Source organism: Mytilus californianus, unplaced genomic scaffold (assembly GCF_021869535.1).
Source record: "Mytilus californianus isolate M0D057914Y unplaced genomic scaffold, xbMytCali1.0.p SCAF_14, whole genome shotgun sequence".
NCBI classification, from domain to species: Eukaryota; Metazoa; Mollusca; class Bivalvia; order Mytilida; family Mytilidae; genus Mytilus; species Mytilus californianus.
Genome location: NW_026262626.1, coordinates 9,770,607 through 9,783,740, shown reverse-complemented (window position 1 = coordinate 9,783,740; position 13,134 = coordinate 9,770,607). Strand labels below are relative to the sequence as shown.

At 32.5% G+C, this 13,134-nt stretch overlaps 1 protein-coding gene across 1 annotated transcript in view; it reads left to right on the top strand.

Annotated features, from left to right (window-relative positions):
• LOC127724888 (uncharacterized) overlaps positions 1 to 13,134 on the top strand; it is a 68,217-nt gene that overhangs the window by 17,119 nt on the left and 37,964 nt on the right. Inside the window, exons 5-13 of the mRNA XM_052231891.1 lie at positions 1,780 to 1,948; positions 3,049 to 3,126; positions 4,540 to 4,596; positions 5,420 to 5,479; positions 6,600 to 6,664; positions 7,158 to 7,284; positions 8,454 to 8,609; positions 9,567 to 9,748; positions 10,994 to 11,031. Coding sequence (XP_052087851.1) covers positions 1,780 to 1,948; positions 3,049 to 3,126; positions 4,540 to 4,596; positions 5,420 to 5,479; positions 6,600 to 6,664; positions 7,158 to 7,284; positions 8,454 to 8,609; positions 9,567 to 9,748; positions 10,994 to 11,031 — 932 coding nt within the window. The remainder of the gene's footprint in view (positions 1 to 1,779; positions 1,949 to 3,048; positions 3,127 to 4,539; positions 4,597 to 5,419; positions 5,480 to 6,599; positions 6,665 to 7,157; positions 7,285 to 8,453; positions 8,610 to 9,566; positions 9,749 to 10,993; positions 11,032 to 13,134) is intronic.

Here is a 13,134-nt window from a genome sequence, read left to right as displayed (position 1 = left end):
ATTTGTGTTTAGGGTTTCCTCTTAGAATATTAGGGTAGGTAGGTAGAATTTGTATTTTTGCCTTTAGTATATGATTCATTGCAAAATAGCGAGTAAAAAACTTATGGGGTAGGCATTTTGAGGCATGAGAAGAAGGGCAGACAGGGAAATCCTTTCCACAACAATGAAAATTCTAAGGTGGAGTTTATAAAAAAAAATTAATTGTCAACATATATTCATAAACTTATACCTTTCTTAAAAATACAGTTACTCTCGTTAACTCGAAATTTCGGATGAGTCGAAGTTTCCTTTGGTCCCTAACTTTCTTCCATATAAATATATGTATTTTGACTCCTGATGAGTTGAAATTTCTGTTTACTCGAACCAAATTTACGGTCCCAAGGTTAACAAAAGCATTCACATTGCATTATAATCTCGAACTAATGACATATGTCAAACATGACCTCTGGGGTTTAAATGGATTGAACTGTTCATCTGACAATACATGTGTAATTAAATATCCAGTCACTGACCTCTGTATTGATTTATGGCATTCTTTTCCTCGAGTGTTTACTCAGGATTATCTTTGATCACCACAATAAACTATTAGTGATACATTGTTATAGTTTATGAAATTTTTTTTTAAAGCAATTAAAAGTAATCATGCATTAATGGGCTAGGTTGTGCATAAAGTAGGGATTAAGAGTAAGTGATCAACTCAAAACTACTCAATCGGTGTCTTTAATCTCTTGTAGAAAAAGATTGAAATAAAAGAAAATAAAAAGATCTAAATATTCTAAAATCTCTTGTATAGGAGAATGAACATTTTTTGTCCCCTTTGAATCACGTTAAGGTCGATAGGAAATTACTCTCTCTGCTGAAAACCACCGGAATAAATTGTATCTGTACAAAGAAATAAACAAGAGACGAAAAATCATATAATTTTATTATAATTATAAAAGACCATTACACATTACAGACAGATACATCAATCTCAGACCAGAATATCGATCCCCTACCCATATTCTTCTGGATTTATTTTAGCCTTTCCGAGCTAAGCAGGAGTTGTGTCCCTTGGTCTATCAAACTTCCGGTATTTGTTTGAGTCGAACTACGGGTATATCGAAATATTTTCTCTGGACTGGCTGACTTTGAGATAACGAGAGTCGACTGTACATAAATATGTATTTGCATGTTTACAAAAATGTATGTATCTTAAGATTAAAATTGAAAGCTACCTGTAATGATAAGGGCACTTTTTTGGCCCCTTGAATTCAAAATTGAATATAAATCTACCAATGATCATTCTTCCAGTATTCATAAAACTTCAGTGTGACAGAAATCAGCATTCAAAGTTTGAAAGTTGTCTCACATATTTGCATTATGGCTTCAAATTTCTTGATTTTAGTTCATAATTGTGGAAATAGCCTCATTTTGAGACCTTGTCATTATTATTTAAATATTAGCAATGGCTTACCCCAAAAAGATGGGTTCATGCTACAAAATGTATTTTATAAACATTTCAATAAGTGTAACATATTTTTTGGGGTAAAGCTGTTGCTCATTTCTATTTTGTCTATTTTGAAAAATTGGTCACATATTTTAATTTCATCATGTTGACGGCATCATAATGTCATCACAAGTCAAAGAAGAATGACAATATCAAGACCAAAAAAAAAAAGACCAACAGTTTTAGAATTTACACTATTGAAATGAGTATTCTTACAGTTTTAACCACCAATACATATAGGAAATTTCCCTGTACAACTTCATTGTTATTAAGCTTCTATCTGTTTACAGTTTACAACAGACTGCTGACTCTAGACACGAAACAATAGCAGAGAATGAAGAATTAAAGTCAACGATCTCAAAATTACAGGAAAAGAAGAAAGATTTATCAACTAAGATAACACATATAGATAAGGAGAAACTCAGTTATGAAAATCAATGTTCTAACCTTCAGCTAAAGGTGAAGAATTATGATAATTAGTGTTCAGAGTAAAGTCAAGCATTTTGATGTTGAAACTTTTGTGTTTTGTAATTTTTTTTTATGCCCCAACTAGGGGCATTATGTTTTTCGGTCTGTGCGTCCGTTTGTCCGTCTGTCTGTCTGTCCCGCTTCAGGTTGAAGTTTTTATTCAAGGTAGTTTTTGATGAAGTTGAAGTCAAATCAACTTGAAACTTAGTACACATGTTCCATATGATATGATCTTTCTAATTTTATTGCAAAATTAAAGTTTTGACCCCAATTTCATGGTCCACTGAACATAGAAAATGATAGTGCGAGTGGGGCATCAGTGTACTATGGACACATTCTTGTTTAATGTTGTTTCAATTCTTTCAGGCCTATTCCATTTAAATATATCTTGGATGGGAAATACCTTTATTTTTGTACATACCTAATACCGAATCATAGAAAAACATTTTTTATGCTTATAGAAGTAGAAGAGTTCTCCAAAACAACTTACTGAAAAATATATTAGAACCCCCCCTGCCTATATACAACAATAGAAAAAGAATAAAGTGTATCACAGAAAAATGGTAAAAAAATAAATCCCTTGACATTTTCAGGCCATAGTATAAGAGGGTAGGAATGCCCTTTACCGTCGGGCGTCAAACGTCATTTTCGGCTACCATTAGCGTCAAATGGGTTTAAATTTTATTGTGATTCATCAAAATATCCTTATCGTGTTACCTCAGAGGTCTCAATAATTATCCATTACCATCAAAACTAGTCAAATTTTTTTTATCATCGTAAAGATAATGTACATTTTATCGTCATGCACCAAAAAATTACCGTTAACGTCATTTGGCAAGATTTTTTACCGTTATTCGTCATGAAGGTACCCCCATTACGACCCTCATATAAGATTATCCAGATGATGCCAATGGGTTGATAACTTTAAACCAATATCACTTACTTAGAGTAGTTATTAATTCAATTCCTACGCACACCTACTTCTTTCCCTTTGAAACAAATGATAATGAACTATAATTATTTCTTTGAAGAGTTTATATCAATTTCTAAATGTCTTGTAACTGCTCTTTAAAATTCAATTTTTTTTCCAGTTAATTGAATTAACATCACAGTTGGAAAGTCTTACATCCCAGAAAGAATTATTGAATAAAGAAGCAGCAGAGTATAAGGTAATATAAATCAATAGAACTTTTAAGATTTGATCATTAAAAGAAAAGTAATTAATTTCTTACATTAATTTTAAAAAAAAAAGCTGTTCACAAAAAAACTTTCATTGATTAAGTTAGTGAGTTGTGAAATGGGAAAGAAAAGAAGAATTTATGGATTCTGTTTATTTTTCTCTTATTAGTTAAAAAAATTGATGACAAAGGTGCCTGCCAAATAACAAGATACTATTCTTTCATTAAAATTCAATGTCCAAAGGCTTTAAAAGAATATAATTTTGTCTAATTTGAAGGGATGCGCTATTTCTGGTATGACTGTCTCGCTGGTCTCATGGTAGCATGCTCACCTTGATTGTAGAAGTTGTGGGTTTGATCCTTGGTCAGGTCAACCCAAAGAATTGAAAATGTGTATTTGCTGCTTCTCAGCCAATCAGTAAGATCAAAGATGTCATAACAATGTGTTAGGGCATAAAATTATAAAATGTTGGATGATTGTATATATCTTTAAAAGAAATTAATCAAATGGGAGGTTTGGTGCCCTGAAAAAGACTCAAGACTAAAATCAATCATCTATTGTTCTCATTATGACTGTATTAAAATAGTTAACTGAAAAGTACCCTGGATATTGGAGCATTGTTTTATACCTTCACTCGTAGGGGGTATACTGGTTAACATCTGTCCTTCTCATAATTTTTTTTTTTAAATTTTACTCAGGAACTACAAATCAGAGCTTCCTGAAACAGTAAATGCAGAAATTAATGTGTGCATTTATTATTGAAAATTACTGATTACTGGTAAAATTTTGAAATCTAATTAATACAAGTGCAAAAATTTGGGGAGGAAAATCAAACCTGATACTTTTGCATTAAAAAAACACCACAATAATTTCTGAATTTACAGATTTTGTTATTCAAGCTTTATGTTAGCATGCTATACTGTGTGATGCATTTTCAGATTCATCGCTCATCAGCTTCCTCTTTACTGAATACTTATATATTCTTAATACACATAATGGCCAAAAATGAAATTTACGACACATTTTTTTGTAAGAATTTTTTCACATTTTTCTCAGAAGCAGCAAATCAAGGCTTTCTGAAATTTGGAAGCAAGCTTCATCTTGGCATGCTTGACCTTGAGTAGCATTGTCACATCCATCACTCATCAACTTTTTCCTTAACCGAATACTTTAGCAAGGGTATAATTAGTGAGCAATAGCTCACAGTTTAATCTTTTTTTCTTTTTTTTTAGAATATACTTTGATGTTTACATATTTGTTATTTCTGTTTCTTTCCAAATATTTTATGCATTCATGTTTTTCGGTTAATTTATGTTTAAAGTTTGGTTTATATTAAGAGTTGATTGATGTTTAAAAAAGTATTATTTACGACTAATCCATTTCTTTATCATTTGTTTTATTAGCATGAGCTGGTCCATGCTAGAGATCTGAAAAGTTTACAAGAAATTCAACTGAATGAAGTAAGTTACATATTTTTAGATTATTTAGATAGATCAAAACATATATACTATAGCTTACAGATTCTTTTGGGAATTGTATATATATATATTATATACAGGAAATTTGTTTGGATATTTTGTCAGTGCAAAGGTTTGTTGGGGGGATTTTCTTTCAAAAGTCATGGTTAAAAGTGAGAGAAAAAAAATCATATATGTCAATGAACCCAACAATAAAAATAATCAATTCACATCTAAAGGATCCAACAATAGACCGGGGTCTAGGTGTTTAAACAATATGGGAAGCTCTAAATATCAACCAAATACAATATCTGTTTTTTTGACTATCAGATGACATCACACTGGCAAATCCAGAGAATGACAGGGGATTTTGATGTCACAATTGAAATTTGACCCATGAAGAGCTGAGAACAATAAAACCATACATTGATTATCACAAAATTATATAAACAACCCAACAGGAAAATTATAAATCATCTCAAAATTCAAAAGAACTTGACACACCATGAAATAAAAACTTCAAAGATCTAGTTAGTTTTATAAAGACTAAAGAGTAGGAACAACTTTTGTTTAATTTGACTGAAGCAAAATGAAAATAAAAAAAAAAAACTGTTGGCCACTTTTTATAGATGACTAAAAAGCATCTTGATTGGAAGACTTTATTACTATCAATAAACACTGCAATAAAGATTAAAATGTCTCCATATTAGGTGCAGCATTTCTAAAGAATGGGTTTAACAAAAGAAATTGCTACTGTACATCATGCATTGATTTGATTTTTACTTGTTTCTGTTCTTTCATATCTTTAAATAATTATCAATTTCAGAGATATTTAGAAGTCAATTCTCTCAAGAAACAGCTTGAAGATCTCTGTGTACAGCTAAAGGTTTGTAGAATAAAAGAAAAAATGCATTCATTGCAGTATAGAAATAAATCAACCAAACCAACAGATTTTATGTACAATTAAATTAAGGCTCGCTACAATCAAAGTTAAGTCTGATGGAAAATATTGAACAAATGTTTTGTCATTTTAGATTTAAAGCATTTTTTTTATGCCAATGCTTTAGGAGTCAGGAATCTGATGTTCAGTAGTTGTCGTTTGTTGGTGTGGTTCATAAGTGTTTCTCTTTTCTCTTTTTTATATAGATTAGACTGTTGGTTTTCCGGTTTGAATGGTTTTACACTAGTAATTTTTGGGGTCCTTTATAGCTTGCTGTTCGTTGTGAGCCAAGGCTCCGTGTTGATACCGTACTTTGACCTATAATGGTTTACTTTTATAAATTTTGACTTGGATGGAGAGTTGTCTCATTGGCACTCATACCACATCTTCTTATATCTATATAAAGTTTTTCCCTTGTATATTTTTTATCCATCTCTTTCATATGTTACAGTTCTATGTCAAATAACCTGCAATATTTTTATCCCCCCCCCCCCCCCCCTGTAGTGGGTTATGTATGTTCCAAAATTAGTTTCTGTTTTCTAACTTTAGTTTGCCTCCACAAAATGTTATGAAACTTATACACAATGCTTATTACTGTTCTTGAGTTATGCCCCTTTATAAATGAAAAAAATGTTGAAATTTTTGTGTCTGTTTTCTTACTTAAGTTTGCCTCAATCAAATGTTATGAAACAGTTTGCCTCATTCAAATGTTATGAAATTTATGCAAGGGGGGTCATCATCTGTGTCCCATGGACACATTCTTCATTTATTTAGACCTGTAGTAAACAGTCCTACCCCCTTCACCTTCATATCATTAATAGATATATATCTTGAAAGTGTTTGTTATGTTATACATTAGAAAAAGGGGACACATATGATTAAGTCCACCAAAACAGTTCCACCTAGTTTAGTTTGTTGTTAAAACATCCGTGCATTTCTGTTAAGAGAATATGAGGTGCCATTCATTTTTCTATACTTTGAGAAAGGCTTTCAACTAAGCAATGATACTAGAAAACTAAAATTTTCTGTCTTTAACCAGGAAATCAATTTATGTGCCTTTTTTCAGGAGTATAAAAAAGAAAATGATGAAGTGAAGTTTGAACTGATGCAGTCCAAACAGGACATTACGAGGTATGTAGTACACCATAGGCAGGACGGAGAAATTTTAACAATCAGTAAAAAATAAGAAGATGTGGTATGATTGCAAATGAGACAACTCTCCACCAGAGACCAGACCTAAAAGTTGCAACTATAGTTCACTGTATGACCTTCAACCATGAGCAAAACTCATACCACATATCAAGCTATAAAAGGCCCTGTAATGAAAAATGTAAAAAAATTCAAAAGAGAAAACAATCGGCCTGATTTATATAAATCAATGAACGAAAATCAAATATGATATATAGCAACAAACGACAACCACTGAATTAGAGGCTCCTGTCTTGGGACATACCGAATGTGGCAGGGTTGAACATGTTAGATGGCGCCCAACCCTCTCCCTAAACTGGGACAATGGTGCCACTCTTTTTGGACCCCTACACTGTAAGGTATTCATAGCATTCAATTAAAAACCCTGATGATTCTATCATGAAAAAGAACTTGATGTTGAATATTTGTTTTCAAGTTTCAGTCATATGCCATCAGAATCTGGAGATGGTGTTGATGAAATAATTTCCAAAGCTGCTGGCAGCTTTGTATGCAGCACCCCCATGAGACATAGTCAGTCACTGTGCATGGAACTTAAAGGAATGGTAAGTTTTATTGTTTGGCCTGGCAGCTTTGTATGCAGTACACCTATGAGACATAGTCAGTCACTGTGCATAGAACTTAAAGGAATGGTAAGTTTTATTGTTTGGCCTGGCAGCTTTGTATGCAGTACCCCCATGAGACATAGTCAGTCACTGTGCATGGAACTTAAAGGAATGGTAAGTTTTATTGTTTGGCCTGGCAGCTTTGCATTCAGTACCCCCATGAGACATAGTCAGTCACTGTGCATGGAACTTAAAGGAATGGTAAGTTTTATTGTTTGGCCTGGCAGCTTTGTATGCAGTACCCCCATGAGACATAGTCAGTCACTGTGCATGGAACTTAAAGGAATGGTAAGTTTTATTGTTTGGCCTGGCAGCTTTGTATGCAGTACCCCCATGAGACATAGTCAATCACTGTGCATGGAACTTAAAGGAATGGTAAGTTTTATTATGTGACAAGGAGTAAACCACATAATTAAACTAAAAAGTATGTTCCCTTATTTGCAGAAAAGACACATGGAGAATCAATAATTTTATTCTTTGTTTCCATGTAGTCTTCTGGCTTTCGTTTTGTTAGCTTTTCTCGCTGCACATCTAGTTTTAAATATAAGCTATTGGTAAATCTGAAACATTCTCACGAAAAAATGGATACGGGCAAGACTAGGCTAGTTCAACAGCCAGTTTTAAAATTTATTAATTTAAGAAGTGAAAAGTCAGATATGTATTTTAATTATACTCTAAATTTGAAAGGAGGGGGGGGGGGGGGGGGGGGGCTATACTGGTTCTTCTTTTTTCATCTTATAAAATTACTCAGGACCTATATATCAAAGCTTCTTGAAATTTGGTATCAAGCTTCAAGTCAACATGCTTTACCATGTGTTGCATTTTGAGATTCATCCCGCATTCACCTTCCTGTTTACCATTTACCAAATGCTTATATATTCTTACACATAATGGCTATATTTAAAAATTTACATCACAAATTTCTCAGGAAAAGTCAAAATTTTAGAAAGGTTCACACAAGCATGCCTAAATTTGTGATGCTTTTTCACATCTATCACTCGTCAACTTCCTGTTTACTGAATACTTACAGTAGGGTATCATTTGTAAGCAATAGCTCACGGTCTACCGTGTTCTATATATTAGCAAATTATTTGCATGAATTGTTGCAGATAGGATCAGATAAACATTTGCCATCACCATTATGTCCCAAGGAATATCACAAGGAGTATAGAATGGATTTACTTCCTGTATTTAATGAAGAAGATGAAGATTGTAATCCTGAAGGTGACACAGATGATCAGTTAGTGGCAGATATATCCAGCTTTGTAAGTGTTGTATATTTAGGATGGAAGTTTTCGTTTTCTTTTGTCTTCTGAATTCAACTTAAATGTTCAAAATTTAGAATATAAATATTTATTAATAACTATATTCATTTTTTAGCCCACATGGACCAAGTGAGCTTTTCTCTTCACTTCGTGTCAACTTTTACAAAACTACTGGGCCAAATTTAACCAAAGTTGTCCACAATCATTATTGAAGTATCTGGTTTAAGAATTGTGTCTGATGACCCTACCTGCCAACCAACATGGCTAAAAATAGAGCATAGGAGGTAAAATGCAAATTTTGTCTATTATCATAAAAAAATATGTCAACATGGCTGAAATCGTCTGATGACTCTTTATTGGAGTTATTGCAAAAGTGATCAGCCATACAAGCTCTACAAATAAGTTAAATTTTGTCTAAATCGTGAGCAGTTAGTTAGGAGTGATTGCCCTTACATGACGATTTTTTTTACCCTTTTTGTGTTTAGGGCAAAAACTAAAGAAGATAGAGAGAAACTGTAAACAGTAAAAATGATCAGCAATACAAGATCAACAAAAAAGAATTTTTTTTATAAATTCTATTGTAGTCTACAATGTTAGAGAGTGTCCATTGTTGAAGATACACAAAGAAATAGGTGAGCAACACAGGCTTTTTAGAGCCTCTAGTAAAAAAAAACATGAACCTCACCATATCCTCAAAAATTAAAAGTTTCATGATTCACAACTCAAGAACCATAGACAGGATTAAGTTGTAATTTTTTAGCATTTATAATGCCAATGTTCACTTGCTATTTTATGTTTTGACCTTAATGATTTTAAGGTTTTCCCAAGTCAATGCTCTGACTGTCATCTCTGTAGAATTTGGTGGGTGGGTTTGTGAATTTTTTCAGCTCTGCTTACAGATTTTTTAAGTTTTTATTTAATTTGAATTTGCTGATCTTTCTGTCTTCATATTTGCAGACTGAGAAATTTAAACATAAACAGTCAGAACTTTTGGCAGAGATAGACAGTTACTTTAGACAAGATTGTGAAGAAAAACAAACATCAAAGGAAAGCTTACATTCCAGTTTACAGAAAGAACTCACTGAAATGACAGAACAAATGGCATCATTAGCAATTGCTAAAGATACTGTAGATAAAAGGTAAATTTGATAATGGGTGTTTTTCTTACCATATTTTTGTCGAGCCTGCAACATATATGTCCAAAAGCAAGACATAGCTTAGATTCTGTCGTTGGCTTCAGAGGTGTCAACATTTAGGTTCAGTCTGGGGTTAAAGTTTTATAGATATCAATAACTTTGTCAAACCTTCATGGAATTTTATGAAATTTGGACAGAAGCTTGTTTATGACCAAAATGCAGTATCCAAAGCAAAATTTAGAAAATGTTTATTTTCATTTTTTTTTCGTATTTTACTGATAAGTGGACTTAGTTTGTTTTACAGTTAACAAGTAAATACATTCTGGGGTTAAAGTTTGTTACACACCAATTACCTTTATATAATTTTGTGAAACTTTGGCAGAAGCTTTTTAATGATTAAGAGATGATGTTTGAAGCAAACTTTTGAAAATATATTTTTTCATTTTCAGTATTTTTCTCATTGATAGACTAAGTTTTTTTTTTTCATTTTTCTCATTGATAGACTAAGTTTTTTTTTTTCAGTTGACATTTACAGACAGTCTGGGATTTAATATTTTTGACATGATAAATTTGTAAACCTTCATGAGTTGTTATGAAACTTGGACAGAAGCTAATCTTCAAGACCAAGAAATAGCATCTAAAGAAAAAGTTTTATTTTTTAAAATTCTGTATTTTACTGATAAATGGACTCACTTTTTAAGTCAACATTACACTTTTACACCAACAGCAGCAATTGCAGGCGAGACACAGGGTTCCGCAGAACCCCCATACAAATTTTTGATTATTTTTACATTTTGACAAATGCTTAATTATCAATTTCGCTATTAAAGTCCATTTTGTAACAAGTCTTTATTATAGATCACTTATATATATATGGTTAAACCAGTAAGTAACAAGTTTAATCAGACTTTTTGTTTGTTTTGTTTTAAATTAACCTAGGCATTGTTGTACACTACATTGTAGAGCATGTACAGTCATGGATGTTTTGTTTTATTGGTACATAACTTGTTAACACCACATGACTGCTGTCTGAAAAGTGTTATGTGTAAATGCAAAAACTATCTTATATATGTCACCACCATGTTTAAATATGGGCGTGAGTGTCATTCACATGTAATCCTGGGAGTGATATCTAATATGAAGAAAAGCAGAGATATGATTTTATGTCGTTATGTATTTAAACATTTTCTATCCTTATGAATTAAGTACATATTTTTATTCCTTTGTAAAATTTTCTTCTTTTTTCAGAGTGAGCCATTTAAGTAAAAGCATGAAGAAAATAAGAGGTACTGAAATTCAAAACATATCTGTGAACTAGACTGTTGTACTTTTAAATTTATGTGCACTGTGTATTGCTTATTTTCATAGATGTTTAATTGTCAAATGCTTTTTTTTCTCTCTTCTTTTTAGGCATATAAAGAAATACAAGTTGCATAAATTTTGTATCTTGTGTGGCATTTTCATTGTTTTTCTTAGACAAGAATATGATCTTTGAGTGGGTATACACCTTGCAAACTTAGTTAGGGAGGGGTATATAGAAATGTACTTCTCTGTTTGTCTAAACTAACTTTTGATGCCCATATTAATAGGGCATCCTGGTCCTTTAATTAATCCAGGTTATGCCCCTTTATAATATTTTATACACTTCATTATACACTTTGTGGACACAGTTACTCCAACATGCCTCATCAGATGTTCACTAAACTTTGTACATGTAATATGATTCTAACATGAAAATGTCTATCTTATTAAAGCATCCTGGTCCACTTGACAAATCCCAGAGTTATGTCTCTTTACACCTATAAATTATTTTTGCTATGCAGTATGCAATCTGTGGACGCAATTTCACTTATGTGGTTCATCAGATATTTATGAATCTTTCAAAGATTCTTTGTGCATTGTAAGATCCTAATATAAAATATAGGGTATATCAGCAGGGCATTTTATTCTGTTGACAAATTATAGAGTTCTGCCTCTTCAGTATTGATGAATAGCAGAGCTGTTAACTTGTACGTATTGTCCATAATTTACACAGATTTCTGATTGGAAATACGCATTTACATTGCAATTCAAAATTAAGGAAACATTTCAATCCCCAAAAATCTGGGTTAATACTAAAATCAGTGTGTCCCTGTTAGGGAAGTGTTTGATTGAAACCTGCATAACCTTGATGTTTTTAGATAGTTATAGATACAGATCAATAGCTAGGAATTCAATTAGACATCCCTTAGTGGTTTCATATAGCTGGTTTGTAGGTTGCAGGAGTTCAACCAAAGACCATATAATTGGTATTACCTGCTATTCCTCTTAGCACACAGCATTTAAAAGTAAGAGTTAAGCCTGGACTGCTCTGAGTCACAGAAGAATAATTATACTCCCACCCAAACTAAGTTAAGTGATTATATAGAAATCTGTCTGTCTGTTGGTGAAAGTTGTGTCTTGTTCAGAACTTTTGGACGCTTTTTTGAAGGATATAATTGATACTTGATACTATTATTGCCCAACAACAAAGGATGTTTCGTGTAAAAGATTGGAATTTCTGCTTCAAGAGATCAAGGTCACAAACTTAACTTTACATCACCATATTTTAATATATTCAATTTGTGTCCGACTCAAATCTTTTGAAGGGGCCTCTGTTGTTGAGTGGTCTAAGAAGTTCAATAGCCTGTGAACACTGAGGTTGTGATTTCAAACCCCACACTTGGCAGGTGTGCCCATTTCCAATCTTAATTGACAAGGAATGTCAATTTTTCTGCCAAAGTTTGTTGGTTCTCTCCTGGCACTCTGGTTTCCTCCACCAATTAAAAATGACTATCACAAAATAGCCAATAGTGCTGACAGTTGCGTTAAACACCAATCAATCAATTCAAACTTTTGAATAACTTGAAGTATATAAATGATACTTATTGTTATTGATGCCCACAACTATTTATCCATATATTCCTGCATCAAAGATTTTTACTATAAAAATTAAAGCATTGCGCTGCATCAAATTTTTTTGCCATGGGTTATATGATTCCCTTTCATTTCATAATGGCCCATATGATGCCTTTTCATTTCATTAATGGCCCTAAGCTTAGTTTGACCTATTTTTTCTGAATAGTTAAATGTTTAATGGGATTTCTTTTTTTTTGGGGGGGGGGGGGGGGGGGAACGTTTATTAAAAAGCCAAAATTTTACCTCACCTATAAGGCCTTATGAGCTTTGGTTACCACTGCATTTATTTTTAGACAATTTGTATTTTCATCACCTCAAACATCCTTGTATATAAAAAAAAAAGGGTATGATTGCCAATGAGACAGCTGTCCACCAGAAAAGGGGCATCATTGGTAGAGTTGTCGAAGTTGTTCATCTTCAACCAGGGCTTCCAAAATATATTTGAGCCAGCC